Consider the following 12,838-nt stretch of genomic DNA (forward strand, 5'->3'; position numbering starts at 1 on the left):
GGTTTGCAAGCCCTGCCACATCCGACGAGCGTCAGTGCCGGCGTAGTAGGATTAGATCTTAGTCCTGTATTGACGTTATGCCTGTTTGATGGTTCATCGAAGGTCTTAGCGGGATTTCTTATAAGCGTCCGGATTAGTGTCCCGCTCCTTGAAAGCGGCAGCTCTAGCCTTTAGCTCAGTGCGGATGTCACCTGTAATCCATGGCTTTTGGTTGGCATATTTGCGTACGGTCACTGTGGGGACGATACCTTCGATGCAATAATTAATAAAGCCAGTGACTGATGTGGTAAACTCCTCAATGTTATCGGATGAATCCCGGAACATATTCCAGTCTGTGCTAGCAAAACAGTTCTGTAGCTTAGCATCCGCTTCATCAGACCACTTCCGTATTGAGTGCATCACTGGTACCTCCTGTTTGAGTTTTTGCTTGTAAGCAGGAATCAGGAGGATAGAGTTATGGTCAGATTTGCAAAAGGGAGGGTGAGGGAGGGTATGGATTTCTTTGTGTGGAGTAAAGGTGATCTAGAGTTTTGTTGCCTCTAGCTGCTGTCCCGCCCTGGCTCTAGGGACTCTTTTATGTTGAGCCAGGGTGTGTAGTGTCTATGTTTTGTGTTTCTATGGTATGTTCTAGTTCATGTGTTTTCTATGTTGGCCGGGGTGGTTCTCAATCAGAGGCAACGTGAATCAGCTGTTGCTTGTTGTCTCTGATTGGGAACCATACTTAGGCAGCCTATTGTGCACTTGTGTGGCGTGGGATCTTGTTCCGTGTATGGTTTGTGTATGTACCCAAGGACTTCACGTATCGTTTTGTTGTTTTTGTTCGTGTGGTGAATATTCAATAAAAGTATGTTCGCATTCCACACTGCGCATTGGTCCACTCCTTTCAACGATCGTGACAGCTGCATAGGTGACATGATGGTAAAAATGAGTTAAAACAGATTTCAGTTCCCCTGCATTAACGAGAAGTGCCCCCTATGGCTGTGCATTTTCTTGTTTGCTTATGGCCCTATACAGCTCGTTGAGTGCGGTCATAGTGCCAGCATCAGTTTGTGGTGGTAAATAGACAGCTACGAAAAATATAGATGAAAACGCTCTTGGTAAATAGTATGATGTCCATCTTATCATGAGGTATTCTAACTCAGGTGAGCAACAACTCGACACTTCCTTAACATTAGAGATCGTGCACCAGCTGTTGTTAACAAAGAGACACACCCCTCCCCCTCTCATCTTACCCGAAGCTGCCGTCCGATCTTGACAATGCATGGAAAAGCCAGTGAGGTGTATATTATCCAAGTTCTTGTTCAGTCACGACTTCGAGAAACATAGGATATTACAGTTCTTCAGGTTCCGTTGATAGGATAATCTCGAACGGAGCTCGTCCAGTTTGTTCTCTAGTGATTGTACGTTCTGCAAAAAAACTGAGGGCGATGGCGGTCTAGATGCTCGCCGACGTAGCCTAATCATGACTCCGCCTCGCTTGCCTCTCTTTCTTTCGCCGCCTCTTCCTCTTTCGAGTCCTTGGGATCAGGGCATGGTCCAGGGTAAGCATAACGTCCAGAACTGCCGACTCGATGAAGTAGAAATCTTCATCCAAATCGAGGTTAGTGATCGCTGTTCTGATGTCCAGAAGCTGTTTTTGGTCATAGGAAATTATGGTGAAAATAAGTTCCACTGCAGCGCCATCTTGCCAGAGAATCCCCTTTTGGCTTAGAGCAAAGATTCAGTTCAGTTTGTCAAGTTTTTTAGAGGAAGTACTTACCATAGGGCTGTGGTGGAGACATAATGCACTAACTCTGTGAAAGGAAGGGGGTCCGAGGAGGCGCCACAGCTACGACATACAAACTGAGGGGAGAAAAACAATGTTTCATGTCAAATGAAAATAACAGAATAACTATACAGAAAGTTAAAATTGGAAATCCGATGATATGTGTATATGCCTTGTCCAATTGGCCTTCGGGTCATCTATATACAGTATGTATATTTCGCAAAATCTAATTTATGCTTTTTTAAATCTTCCCTTCGCTGTGTATGTTTGCTGTGTGTATGCTTTTATTTATGCATGTATATGGCTTTCTTAGGCCAAAAATAACTGGCCCAAACTGGCTGATAATATCATTATAAGATGATAACACATTATAAACACTTCATAGACACTGATGGCAAGGCTTATAATGCATTATGGACGTATCATAATGCATTATATCTGTATCCCTTAAGTAGAGTGTTACCCACTAGTCTATATGTCTCTCCTTTTCCCTCTTTCCAATCAACAGTGGAATAAATAAATCACATTACCTGTTCATAAAGTGTCATGGCAAACTTCTGGTGGGTAATGCAGGACTTGGATGTACAGGCCTCAGTCGCTGTGTCAGAAACTATGTGCAGGTGAATCCTCTCCAGAATGTTCTCCTTGTGCACCAAGAATTAAACAAAATGAGGTCAGACATCTGAAGTCAGTTACTGTTAGAGTTTTCCATTACATCCTTAGCATCTGTAGCCCAAACTATCCTGATACACATATCTGTGAGTAAAAAAACATAACAGTGTACACTGAGTGTACAAAACGTTAACAACACCTAACTAATATTGAGTTGCACTTGTAGTCCATGCCTCAATTCATCGGAACATGGACTACAAGGTGTCGAAAGCATTCCACAGGGATGATGGTCCATGTTGACTCCAATGCTTCCCACAGTTGTCTCAAGTTGGCTGGATGTCCTTTGGGTGGTGGACCATTCTTGATACACACAGAAAACTGTTGAGTGTGAAAAACCAGCAGTGTTGCAGTTATTGACACACTTAAACAGGTGCGCCTGGCACCTACTACTATACCCCGTTCAAAGGCACTTCAATCTTTTGCCTTGGCCATTCACCCTCTGAATGACACACATCTGTCCATAATAAAGCGCAGCTTCTTAACAACACTATCAACAAGGCAGGTCCTACAGGCCCTAGTTTTGTCGCACCTGGACTACTGTTCAGTCGTGTGGTTAGTTGCCACAAAGACAGACTTAGGAAAATTACAATTGGCTCATAACAGGGCAGCACGGCTGGCCCTTAAATGTACACGGGGAGCTAACATTAATGATATGCATGTCAATCTCTCATGGCTCAAAGTGGAGGAAAGATTGACTTCATCACTACATGTTTTTGTAAGAGGTGTTGACAAGCTGAACGAACCGAGATGTCTGTTTAAACTAATAGCACAAAGCTCGGACACCCATGCATACCCCATGAGAGGTCTCCTCACGATCCCCAAGTCCAGAACAGACTATGGGAGGCGCACAGTACTACATAGACCCATGACTACATGGAACCGTACTCCACATCAGGTAACTGATGCAAGCAATCAGATTTTAAAAAACAGATTAAAAAAACATCTTATGGAGCAGTGGGGACTGTGAAGAGACACACACAGGCACTTGCACATGCACTCCACACACACGTACATTGTAACATTGTGGTATGGTGGTATTATACATTTGTTTTGTAGATATGTAGTGGTGTAATAATGTTATATGATGTACTGCTTTATCTTTTGTTTTATGTGTAATGTAAGTGCCTTAATGTGTTTGGACCCCAGGAAGACCCCTTGGCAGCAGGTAATGGGGATCCCGAATAAATACAAATACAAATACATACACAATCCATGTCTCAATTGTCTCAAGGTTTTAAAATCCTTCTTTAACCTGTCTCCTCCCCTTTATCTACACTGATTGAAGTGGTAACATCAATAAGGGATCATAGCTTTCACCTGGATTCACCTGGTCTGTCTATGTCATGGAAAGAGCAGGTGATCCTAATGTTTGGTACACTCAGTAAATAATTTACCCAAAAGGCAAGTGCTTTTGGGGCTCTATTAAACATGACATGGGATTGGGAATTTACCAGGGTAAAACAAAACAACTATTTTCTTAAAGGGAAGAGATTTAGGCAATTAAGCTAACTTCCTTCATACTGGACGCAGAGACATAAAAATGGTATCCATGAGTTTATCTGAAGTAGATAAAGGGCTTACTTGCCAAAATTTCGCACTATCCGTTTAAAGTGATTGTTCACTGATATATTAAGTTTGTTTTTAAGGACCATCAATGGCCATGCTAATGTTAGCCCAAAATGCATACATGCAAAATGCATACATAAATATTAAACAAGTACTTTAATCCTGATTCAGTGGTGAACTATCACTGTACTGTGCAATAACTCACATTTCAACTATGTAATCAATGAAACAATGTTAACTGAGTTTACCAAAAAGAAACTCAACTGCTCAAAATTCAAAACGTATTTCTTGCAGCACAGGAGAAACGTTATCTTGTCTTACCCTGGCGTCTTCCTGACTTCCCTTTTGGTTGAATAGGGTTATTATAGTCTTCAGCTAAGGTGATACCATTGGACGGCTCTAGGAGAATCCCCAAATACCTCAGTTGGAGGTATAACCTTGTCTGTGCTAAGCAGAAAATACCCTCTGACCTCCTAGCTTCTGTTCCTTTAGCTCAGTGTTTCCCAAACCTCTCCTTAAAGTACCCCCAGCCGTTTCCACTTATTTGATTTATTCCAGAACTAGCACAGCTTAACTGGTTAAATGACTAGTTGAATCAGGTGTATTTGTACTGGAATACATAGGCTGGGATAGGGTTGCAAAATTACTTTTGGGAAAGTTACTGGAATTTTGCAAATTTAAGGGGTACCAAAGGAGAGTTTTGGCTGATATGACATTGCGATCGCTAAAAAGAAAGTTCTAGACTTTCTAGACTTACAAAGCACTCTGCAGCGTCGTCCATGTGGCCTAGTTGGAAGCGCTGCTCGTCCTTAAAGGTTTCAGCGAGGGCGTGGCGCAGGCTATCCGAAGGCAACGCTCGCTCTCGGCTCTGCTGGAACTGGCTGAAAATACTCTGCAGGGAGAAAAAGCGTTGTAGAGAATTGAGGGGCGGTGGAAATACTGTAAATTGCCTTATTTATCAAGTCACTAAGTGCCAGTTTCCTGGACCCAGATTCAGCTCAGTCCTGGACTAAAAAGAATGTTCAATGCAGTCTAGGATTAGTCTTAATTCTAGGTCTGGAACACCGCCCACTGGGCACAGACAATTCAACGTCTATTCCACGTTGGTTCAACGTTATTTAATTGAAATGACTTGGAAACAATATTGATTCAACCAGTGTGTGCCCAGTGGGTGGGTTTAAAAGATCTACAAATATCAATGGCTATTTTTGTTTAAATAAAAACAAAATAACTATTCTACATTTTTTATGAGTGGTATGGTAAACTTGGACATCTTGTGATCAAATAATATGCCATTTAGCAGACACTTTTATCCAAAGCGACTTACAGTCATGCGTGCATACATTTTTTGTGTATGGGTGGTCCCGGGGATCGAACCCACTACCTTGGCGTTACAAGCGCTGTTCTCTACCAGCTGAGCTACAGAGGACCACTATCTCTTGAATAAGTCATTCAACTAGGTGGAAGATGTATTGTGATGATGATATTATATACAAACCTTTAAAGCGCAGAAAATGCAGGCATCCCCTAGACAAAAATGACCAGGAAGCTGTCTCAAACTCCTCCTGAAAATGTCCAACTGCCATAGCACCTGTTCAGGTGAAATGACAGAATTGTACTGATTATATTCAAATCACATTTATATGTATATTAATCCAACAATATCTGTTTTAGTCCTACATGAAGTTCTACATGAAATGTAGACCTACGTCCTACATAGAAAAAAGCATGGATAAATCTTAATTTAGTAGTAATCTTGCCCCTTAGCCTTCCATAGGAAATAATCTATGTTTACACTGTTGCATAAACCTGCATATTGACAAGGTTTAGCAATCACCTGTACGGCACTGTTGAGGAAGCAGCTATTCTGTCCTGGTTCGTTCAGCAGGCCTTTGGTGAGAGCCAGAGACAACATGCTCCCAGGCTGATAGGACTTCCCCAGACCCCCACCACCACCAACACCTCCAGGCTTTTTGAAGAGCTTGACCCATGCCATAGAGTTAGAGCCTGCCCCTGGGGAAAGAGCAGTCACCAGTTGTTTTTATGCTCTAATAGGAAATGGATATACAAATGTGGTTCTGGACCAGGAGTTTAAGACCGCTGTTATGAGATATATCCATAGAGAATACTTTAATCATACAATAAATCCTGAGGGGTAAGTCCTTATGTGTCCATGCAAATCTTAGAGAGTGAATAGCACTTGGCCACTGGTTATGATCATACATTGGTTTAGGTAGGATTTAGTGACTTGTGTGATGGGAGCTGTTGTTTACCTTCTCCAGAGAGTGGGGGAGGCTTGCTGCAGCTGGACATACTGGGAAGCGGGACCTGGCAGGCCATGGGACCAATCCATTACATCCCTGCCTCGCACTTCCAAAGAGATCCATTGAAGTCCTTCCCAGGCTCATCCATAGGGAAGCTTTGGAATAGCACTATTGGACATTGAATGACAATGAGACCAAGTCTAAAGAGAGGAAGAGAGATGGGACAAATCATTGGCTTTAAAAAAAACTTTGGGCAATGACAGCACAAAGAGCACAAACCGTCATTCTTTTACCAAACTTTGCATCTGCACTGTTCTTAAAGTAAACAGCTTTGTGAGAAAAAAAATTCTGCGGGAATTGTTAAAAGTAGTAATTGTGCATAGAGTTGTATGGTTTGTTTAACTTTGCAATCATTGGTTTTTGTTTGACATACATTTTAAAGTGAAAAAGCTGGGTCTCAATGTCACTCTGTTACCGTGGAATTGCCCTACTGCTTTCAAAGGATGATAATATTCAATGCCAGTGAGTTACCACTTAAATGAACATGTATCTAACTTGAATATTTTTCTTGTGTTAATTTTCAAATAGATTTTTGGAACAGATTAGGGACATATAAAAATGTACAGTTGAACCAGTTTTTCAATAAAATGCATCATAGTTTAAGCCAATTGTCAATGCTATTTGTGATACAATTCCCTGATTTCCCATGGCCACCCCTGACTGGTGCTTGGTCCCCCCTCTGGCCCCCCATAAAAATTAAATAATCTTAGAATAGCCCCTATTATTATGTTGCTTTACTGCCATTGTTTTATCCCATGCCTTCATACATTGTTTATGACCTTCTCAAAGTGTTATGATTTTATTTTACATACACCTAAATAGAATCTAGATGATGATAGTTATATAAGTGATCATAGATACTAGAGACTAGTGACCATAGAGACTAGGCCAACGGTTGCAATGGCTTCTCTGTGTTGTGATTGACGGGAGCTGGGTGGACAACGTTACAACTGTATAGGCTACTTGGGCAATGAATCAACCGTCAGTTCACAGGCATTAGCTGCTTTCCAAGTCACGTGTTGTCACAGCACTGAAAAACAGAGTACAGCCTGGCATACACATTATTTCATCACATTAGGACTGTGTGGAAGTCTGGATATTCCCCATACCAAAAACAGCACACATATCTAGCTAACTAGGCCAATGAGGCTCCCTGCAGGGTTGGGGTCAATTCGAATGGAAGTCAGTCGATTCTGGAAGTAAACTGACATTCCAATCCAATAACTGAAAAAAGGGCATCTATTTTCAATGACTTCTCAATAAACTGAAAAGTAGAAGATACAGTACATGACCAAAAGTATGTGGACACCTGCTTGTCGAACATCTCATTCCAAAATCATGGGCCTTAATATGGAGTTGGTCCCCCCTTTGCTGCTATAACAGCCTCCACTCTCCTGGAAAGGCTTTCCACTAGATGTTGGAACATTGCTGCGGGGACTTGCTTCCTTTCAGCCACAAGAGCATTAGTGAGGTCGGGCACTGATGTTGGGCGATTAGGCCTGGCTCGCAGTCGGTGTTCCAATTCATCCCAAAGGTATTCGATGGGGTTGAGGTCAGGGCTCTGTGCAGGTCAGTCAAGTTCTTCTACACTGATCTCGACAAACCATTTCTGTATGGACCTCGCTTTGTGCACGGGGGCATTGTCATGCTGAAACAGGAAAAGGCCTTCCCCAAACTGTTGCCACAAAGTTGGAAGCACAGAATCGTCTAGAATGTCATTGTATGCTGTAGCGTTAATATTTCCCTGCACTGGAACTAAGGGGCCTAGCCCAAACCAAGAAAAATAGCCCCAGACCATTATTCCTTCTCCACCAAACTTTACAGTTGGCACTATGCATTCGGGCAGGTAGCGTTCTCCTGGCATCCGCCAAATCCAGATTAATCCATCAGACTGCCAGATAGTGAAGCGTGATTCATCACTCCAGAGAACGCGTTTCCACTGCTCCAGAGTCCAATGGCTTTACACCACTCATGTGCATGGTGATCTTAGGCTTGTGTGCGGCTGCACGGCCATGGAAACCCATTTCATTAAGCTCCCAACGAACAGTTATTGTGCTGACGTTGCTTCCAGAGGCAGTTTGGAACTCGGTAGTGAGTGTTGCAACCGAGGACAGACAATTTTTATGTGAGCTTGTGTGGCTACCACTTCGCTGCTGAGCCATTGTTGCTCCTAGATGTTTCCACTTCACAATAGCAGCACTTACAGTTGACCGGGGTAGCTCTAGCAGGGCAGAAATTTGATGAACTGACTTGTTGGAAAGGTGGCATCCTATGACGGTGTCACGTTGAAAGTCACTGAGCTCTTCTGTAAGGCCATTCTACTACCAATGTTTGTCTATGGAGATTGCATCACTGTCTGCTTGATTTTATACATCTGTCAGCAACGGGTGTGGCTGAACTAGCCGAATCCACTTATTTGAAGGGGTGTCCACATACTTTTGTATATATAGTGTATTTATTTCAAAAGTTGTTGAATGTTTTTTTTGTATTTTTATCACTTCCTGAATTGACTGCCTTCAATTCAAATGGATCCAATCCTGGTTTCCCTGCACTCTGAAACATTACAGACAGGACAGCTTTTGATCTTGTTGCCAAGCTGTGATGCTGCCGAGTCATGATGCTTTCCAGGAAGCCACAGAATTATTTCCATATGAAGTAGGATTAGGCCTCGACCCAAGTAATAGCCCTAATATCCTACAGGTAGGTAACCTAGAAGCACATTACAAAACATTAGGTTACTCTTATAGGAGTGTAATAACACTGTAATTACACTTTATTCTACACTGAACTCCATCTCTATCACTACGTGATAGTAAAGCATTACAAAAACATTTATGTTATTACAATGTTGTTATTGTAGTAATTACAGTATTAATACACAGGTATACGAGCAAATTAATGCAAAGTGTTACCGTTAAGCTATTCTCATCCTCTTCTCTAAGAGTTGGCTATGGACTATCACTTTAGTGTTTCTAATCCATAAAGACACTGCTATATAACACATAATATTTTATATTCTATAATATTTTCTGGGTCCAACCGGCCACATTTTTCTTGAAAGATGGTTATCCTCCTCCTGTCTGACAATCTAGTCAGATCTCAGATGTGCCATGGAAACAATAAGCAGGAAGAATTATACTTCTCATTAATACTGTACCTGTGTCCCAAATGGCATCCTATTCCCTTTGAAGTGCTCTACTTTTGACCAGGACCCATAGGGGACTATATAGGGAATAGGGTGCCATTTGGGATGCATAGAATACCTCCTAATAATAGTCATGTATTAAACAAGAAGCCCTGTATTAAGACAAGTAAATCCCAACCCAAAGTGCTCTACAAACCTGCTTCTGAGATCATACAAGAGCTAGAGGCAATAGCTCCATCTTTCCATCTGATAAGTGGGTGGAATTCTAGCCATATTGCCTCAAAACTACCTAGATGTAGGGGCTAGATTATGTTTGCTTCTGGACAGGGCTGCTGCTTGGTTTGAATAAGCTATAGCCCTGTCCAGAAACTACCTGTTAGGCACTAATACAGATCCGAAAGGTTTGGATAAGAATAAGCAACATGACAGAACAGCGCACCTATCAATACATGACTTTATGTTATGCATGAAATTAGATGTGTTTTCAGTGAACTATCCTTTCACATGTTGTTTGCCATCACTGACTTTAGCATAATATCTGCACCTGTAGTTGACCCATGTTTGTCCTTATTTCCAAATTAGATGTTTTTGCTTGTAACAATAAAATATTTACAACATTTACAAAATGTTCACTGGATACACTAGATACACTGCCTTCAATTCGAATTGAGCCCAACCCTGGTATCCATGTTGTGACCAAAAAGTGGCATACATATATACCTGAATAATCACAAGCAAATAGAATAGACATGAACAAATATTATTCAATCTGTTTATCTGCACATGTGGTGTATTCTTCAAATAGAAAAAGGATGCTTATCATAGCCCTATAATTATAACCTAAACCTTCATATGATATCATTTAGCCTATAATCCATCCTTGCATGGACTGTATTATTCTAAATAGCGAGGGGTTTTCACGAACATGACGGTTTTTTTCTACCATGCATAGGACTACTTCAGATGCCATTGCATATCCTGCAATTTACACCTGTTAGGACGCATGCGTGTTATGGGGGAACCGCTTTATTTACCGCAACTTTATTTACCGCAACATACCCGTTCGATACAAAATGTCATAACACACATGCAAAACTCACCGTATCGCGTCGATAATATTTGGCCGATATAATAGATCTCCCAAAGCAGCTTAGTTGTCAACATTAGATTCCCACAAGTGTTGCCCCCTAAAAATCCTATAAGCAAAAATGACTGCAATAGACTACCCAGACACGCTCGTGGATAATGTCAGGCAGTACGGGTGGATGGAATCTGTGGTCAAATGCAGTATTAAGGCCTGCATAGCTACAATAAATTGCAACGCTAGTGCAGTGATACAATGCCAACCCGCATTTTAAACGTCATACCCGAATACTTATTGTCTCTTGTCTTATTCTAGCCTGACAATGTCCTTGATGTTTTGTCGTTTTCGGTTCAAATACGGAATTCATTTCGGGAAATAAATCCAGTAGCGGTCTATGCCTGAATGTCATCCGCAGATTAGTGATGTTTTGAGAGTTGCGAGGTCAAAATCCGCCCCTAGTGTACAGTAGCCTACTGCAATTCCCAAAGTAATATCTCGGCCTCATGGGCGCACTTGATGGCAAATCGCTTGTCTCGCAGAGCAGACGCAAGCATTCGGCGATTGGTTTGTCCCATTTGAGGTGAGACTAGAAATCACATGACTCTCAAAAAACTGTTTCACAATAAGGCTGACTGCAGCATGTAACGTGGCAATAGTCTAGGCTTACTGTATAAAGCTATGCTTTGATGTTTGCAATTATAAAATGCAGTTATCTAAATACCATGTTCCTTGAGATAAAAACATATTCAGGGGGGAAATATAGATGGGTCATTCTGCGAGGAAAGAAAAGTATATGTCAATCGCTAGGTATCCATCCAATTGGAGACAGATTTTCATGCGAAAATTCTAAAGTCCCACCAGTGGTGTGTTTCCACCAAATGGACTTGTTGATGAAAGTCAGTGCTTGGTGACAAAATGCACACTAAATGTACTTTTTCTCTTAAGTTTTCATGTACTGAATAAAAATAAAAAGTTCAACGTGTTTCCGTCACATTTTCAACTCTACCTAATGTTTTGTCACAAAAACTGTTACATTAAATAGCAAATGCGTCTACTCTGGGCTTGGCACTTGCGCTCTAGCCAACAGTTTACAAATACAGTGCAGGTAGGCTGTGCGGGTTGGCTAGTCTACATGATCAGATTATTATGGATAAGAGCGAGAATATTTGTATTTGTCAAATGGCTGTCAAAAATCGATCATAATGTTGCCAGAATAAGACCCTCTGTATTTATTGGAAAGCAGCATCAAGCTCATCAAGTGCACTTTCATCATAATGTATTTAATCTGTAGCCTAAAAAACTGCATGGTTTCCCAAGTGGTAGTGGGAGGACCACACACCATATCATCATGACTGCAAATGTACTTCCATATCTGATGGTTATTATATCAATATTTACCCATAAAGGCATTTTCACCGCCATTTCCTGCATAATTAATTTTACCTACACAAAAAGATCCCATGTCTAACAAGCAAATTATTTGTTGGCATTTATAAAATTACAACGAAACTTCCTGTTTCTGTCAAAGCTGTCATGATTTATTTTTAATAAAATATGACTTTACTTTACTTTACTTACTAGGTTTTCATCCAATTGGCAACAGATTTTCATGCTAATATTCAAAAATCCGCTTAAAGAAAAGATGCATATTTTCCCACCAGTTGTGTGTTTCCACCAAACGGACTTGTTGAGGATACAAATCAGTGTGTGATGGCCTAGTGCACACAACATTTACTTTTTAGCTTAAGTTTTACCAATTGTCACAAAAACTGTTGCTTTAAATGTGCCTACTCTGTGAGTCCATACAATTTTACAAAAACCTCCTGTTTCCATCACAGCTGTCCTGATTTTTTAAAATAATGGTATGACTTTACTCACATAAAAACTGTGGATGGAAACGTGGTTAATGAAACTAAAATTGATTTCCCTTTTATAAAACGTTTTTAAAGGAGAATGAATTTTTTGCAGTGGTATTTTTTGTTGTTGCTTTAGTTTAGAAATTAGAGTGGGAGAAAGAAAGAGGGGAAGTACAGTTTAGAAAATGGCATATTGGGGATTCAATCCCTGTCATCGAGGGGCATGTCTAGTCCGGAGGTGGCTGTGTTGATCAGTCAATAGAGTAGACCAAACTCCAGCACTCCTAAACAATACAATTAAATCAATTAAAATTATTTTTTTGAATAAAATGGCATATCCAGGCCAATGGCCTCTATTTCAGTTCGCTATCCACAACTCAGAAAGCACCGTTGCATTTGTTGTGACTAGTAGGCCTATGCTATTTT

The 12,838-nt window shown here is 41.0% G+C and overlaps 1 protein-coding gene across 1 annotated transcript in view; it reads right to left on the reverse strand.

Moving 5' to 3' along the window:
* The window catches only part of usp53b (ubiquitin specific peptidase 53b), a gene marked incomplete at its 3' end in the record, with an annotated part of 54,400 nt that extends 49,601 nt beyond the window's left edge, over positions 1 to 4,799 (reverse strand). The window contains exons 1-3 of the mRNA XM_084155713.1: positions 4,761 to 4,799; positions 2,296 to 2,409; positions 1,760 to 1,842 (exon numbers count right to left, since the gene is read on the reverse strand). Of these exons, the coding sequence (XP_084011839.1) occupies positions 1,760 to 1,842; positions 2,296 to 2,409; positions 4,761 to 4,784 (221 nt within the window). The 5' untranslated portion in view covers positions 4,785 to 4,799. The remainder of the gene's footprint in view (positions 1 to 1,759; positions 1,843 to 2,295; positions 2,410 to 4,760) is intronic.
* Positions 4,800 to 12,838: the final 8,039 nt, after the last annotated feature.

The sequence above is a fragment of the Coregonus lavaretus genome (assembly GCF_964263955.1).
Source record: "Coregonus lavaretus genome assembly, chromosome: 38".
Classification (NCBI taxonomy): Eukaryota; Metazoa; Chordata; class Actinopteri; order Salmoniformes; family Salmonidae; genus Coregonus; species Coregonus lavaretus.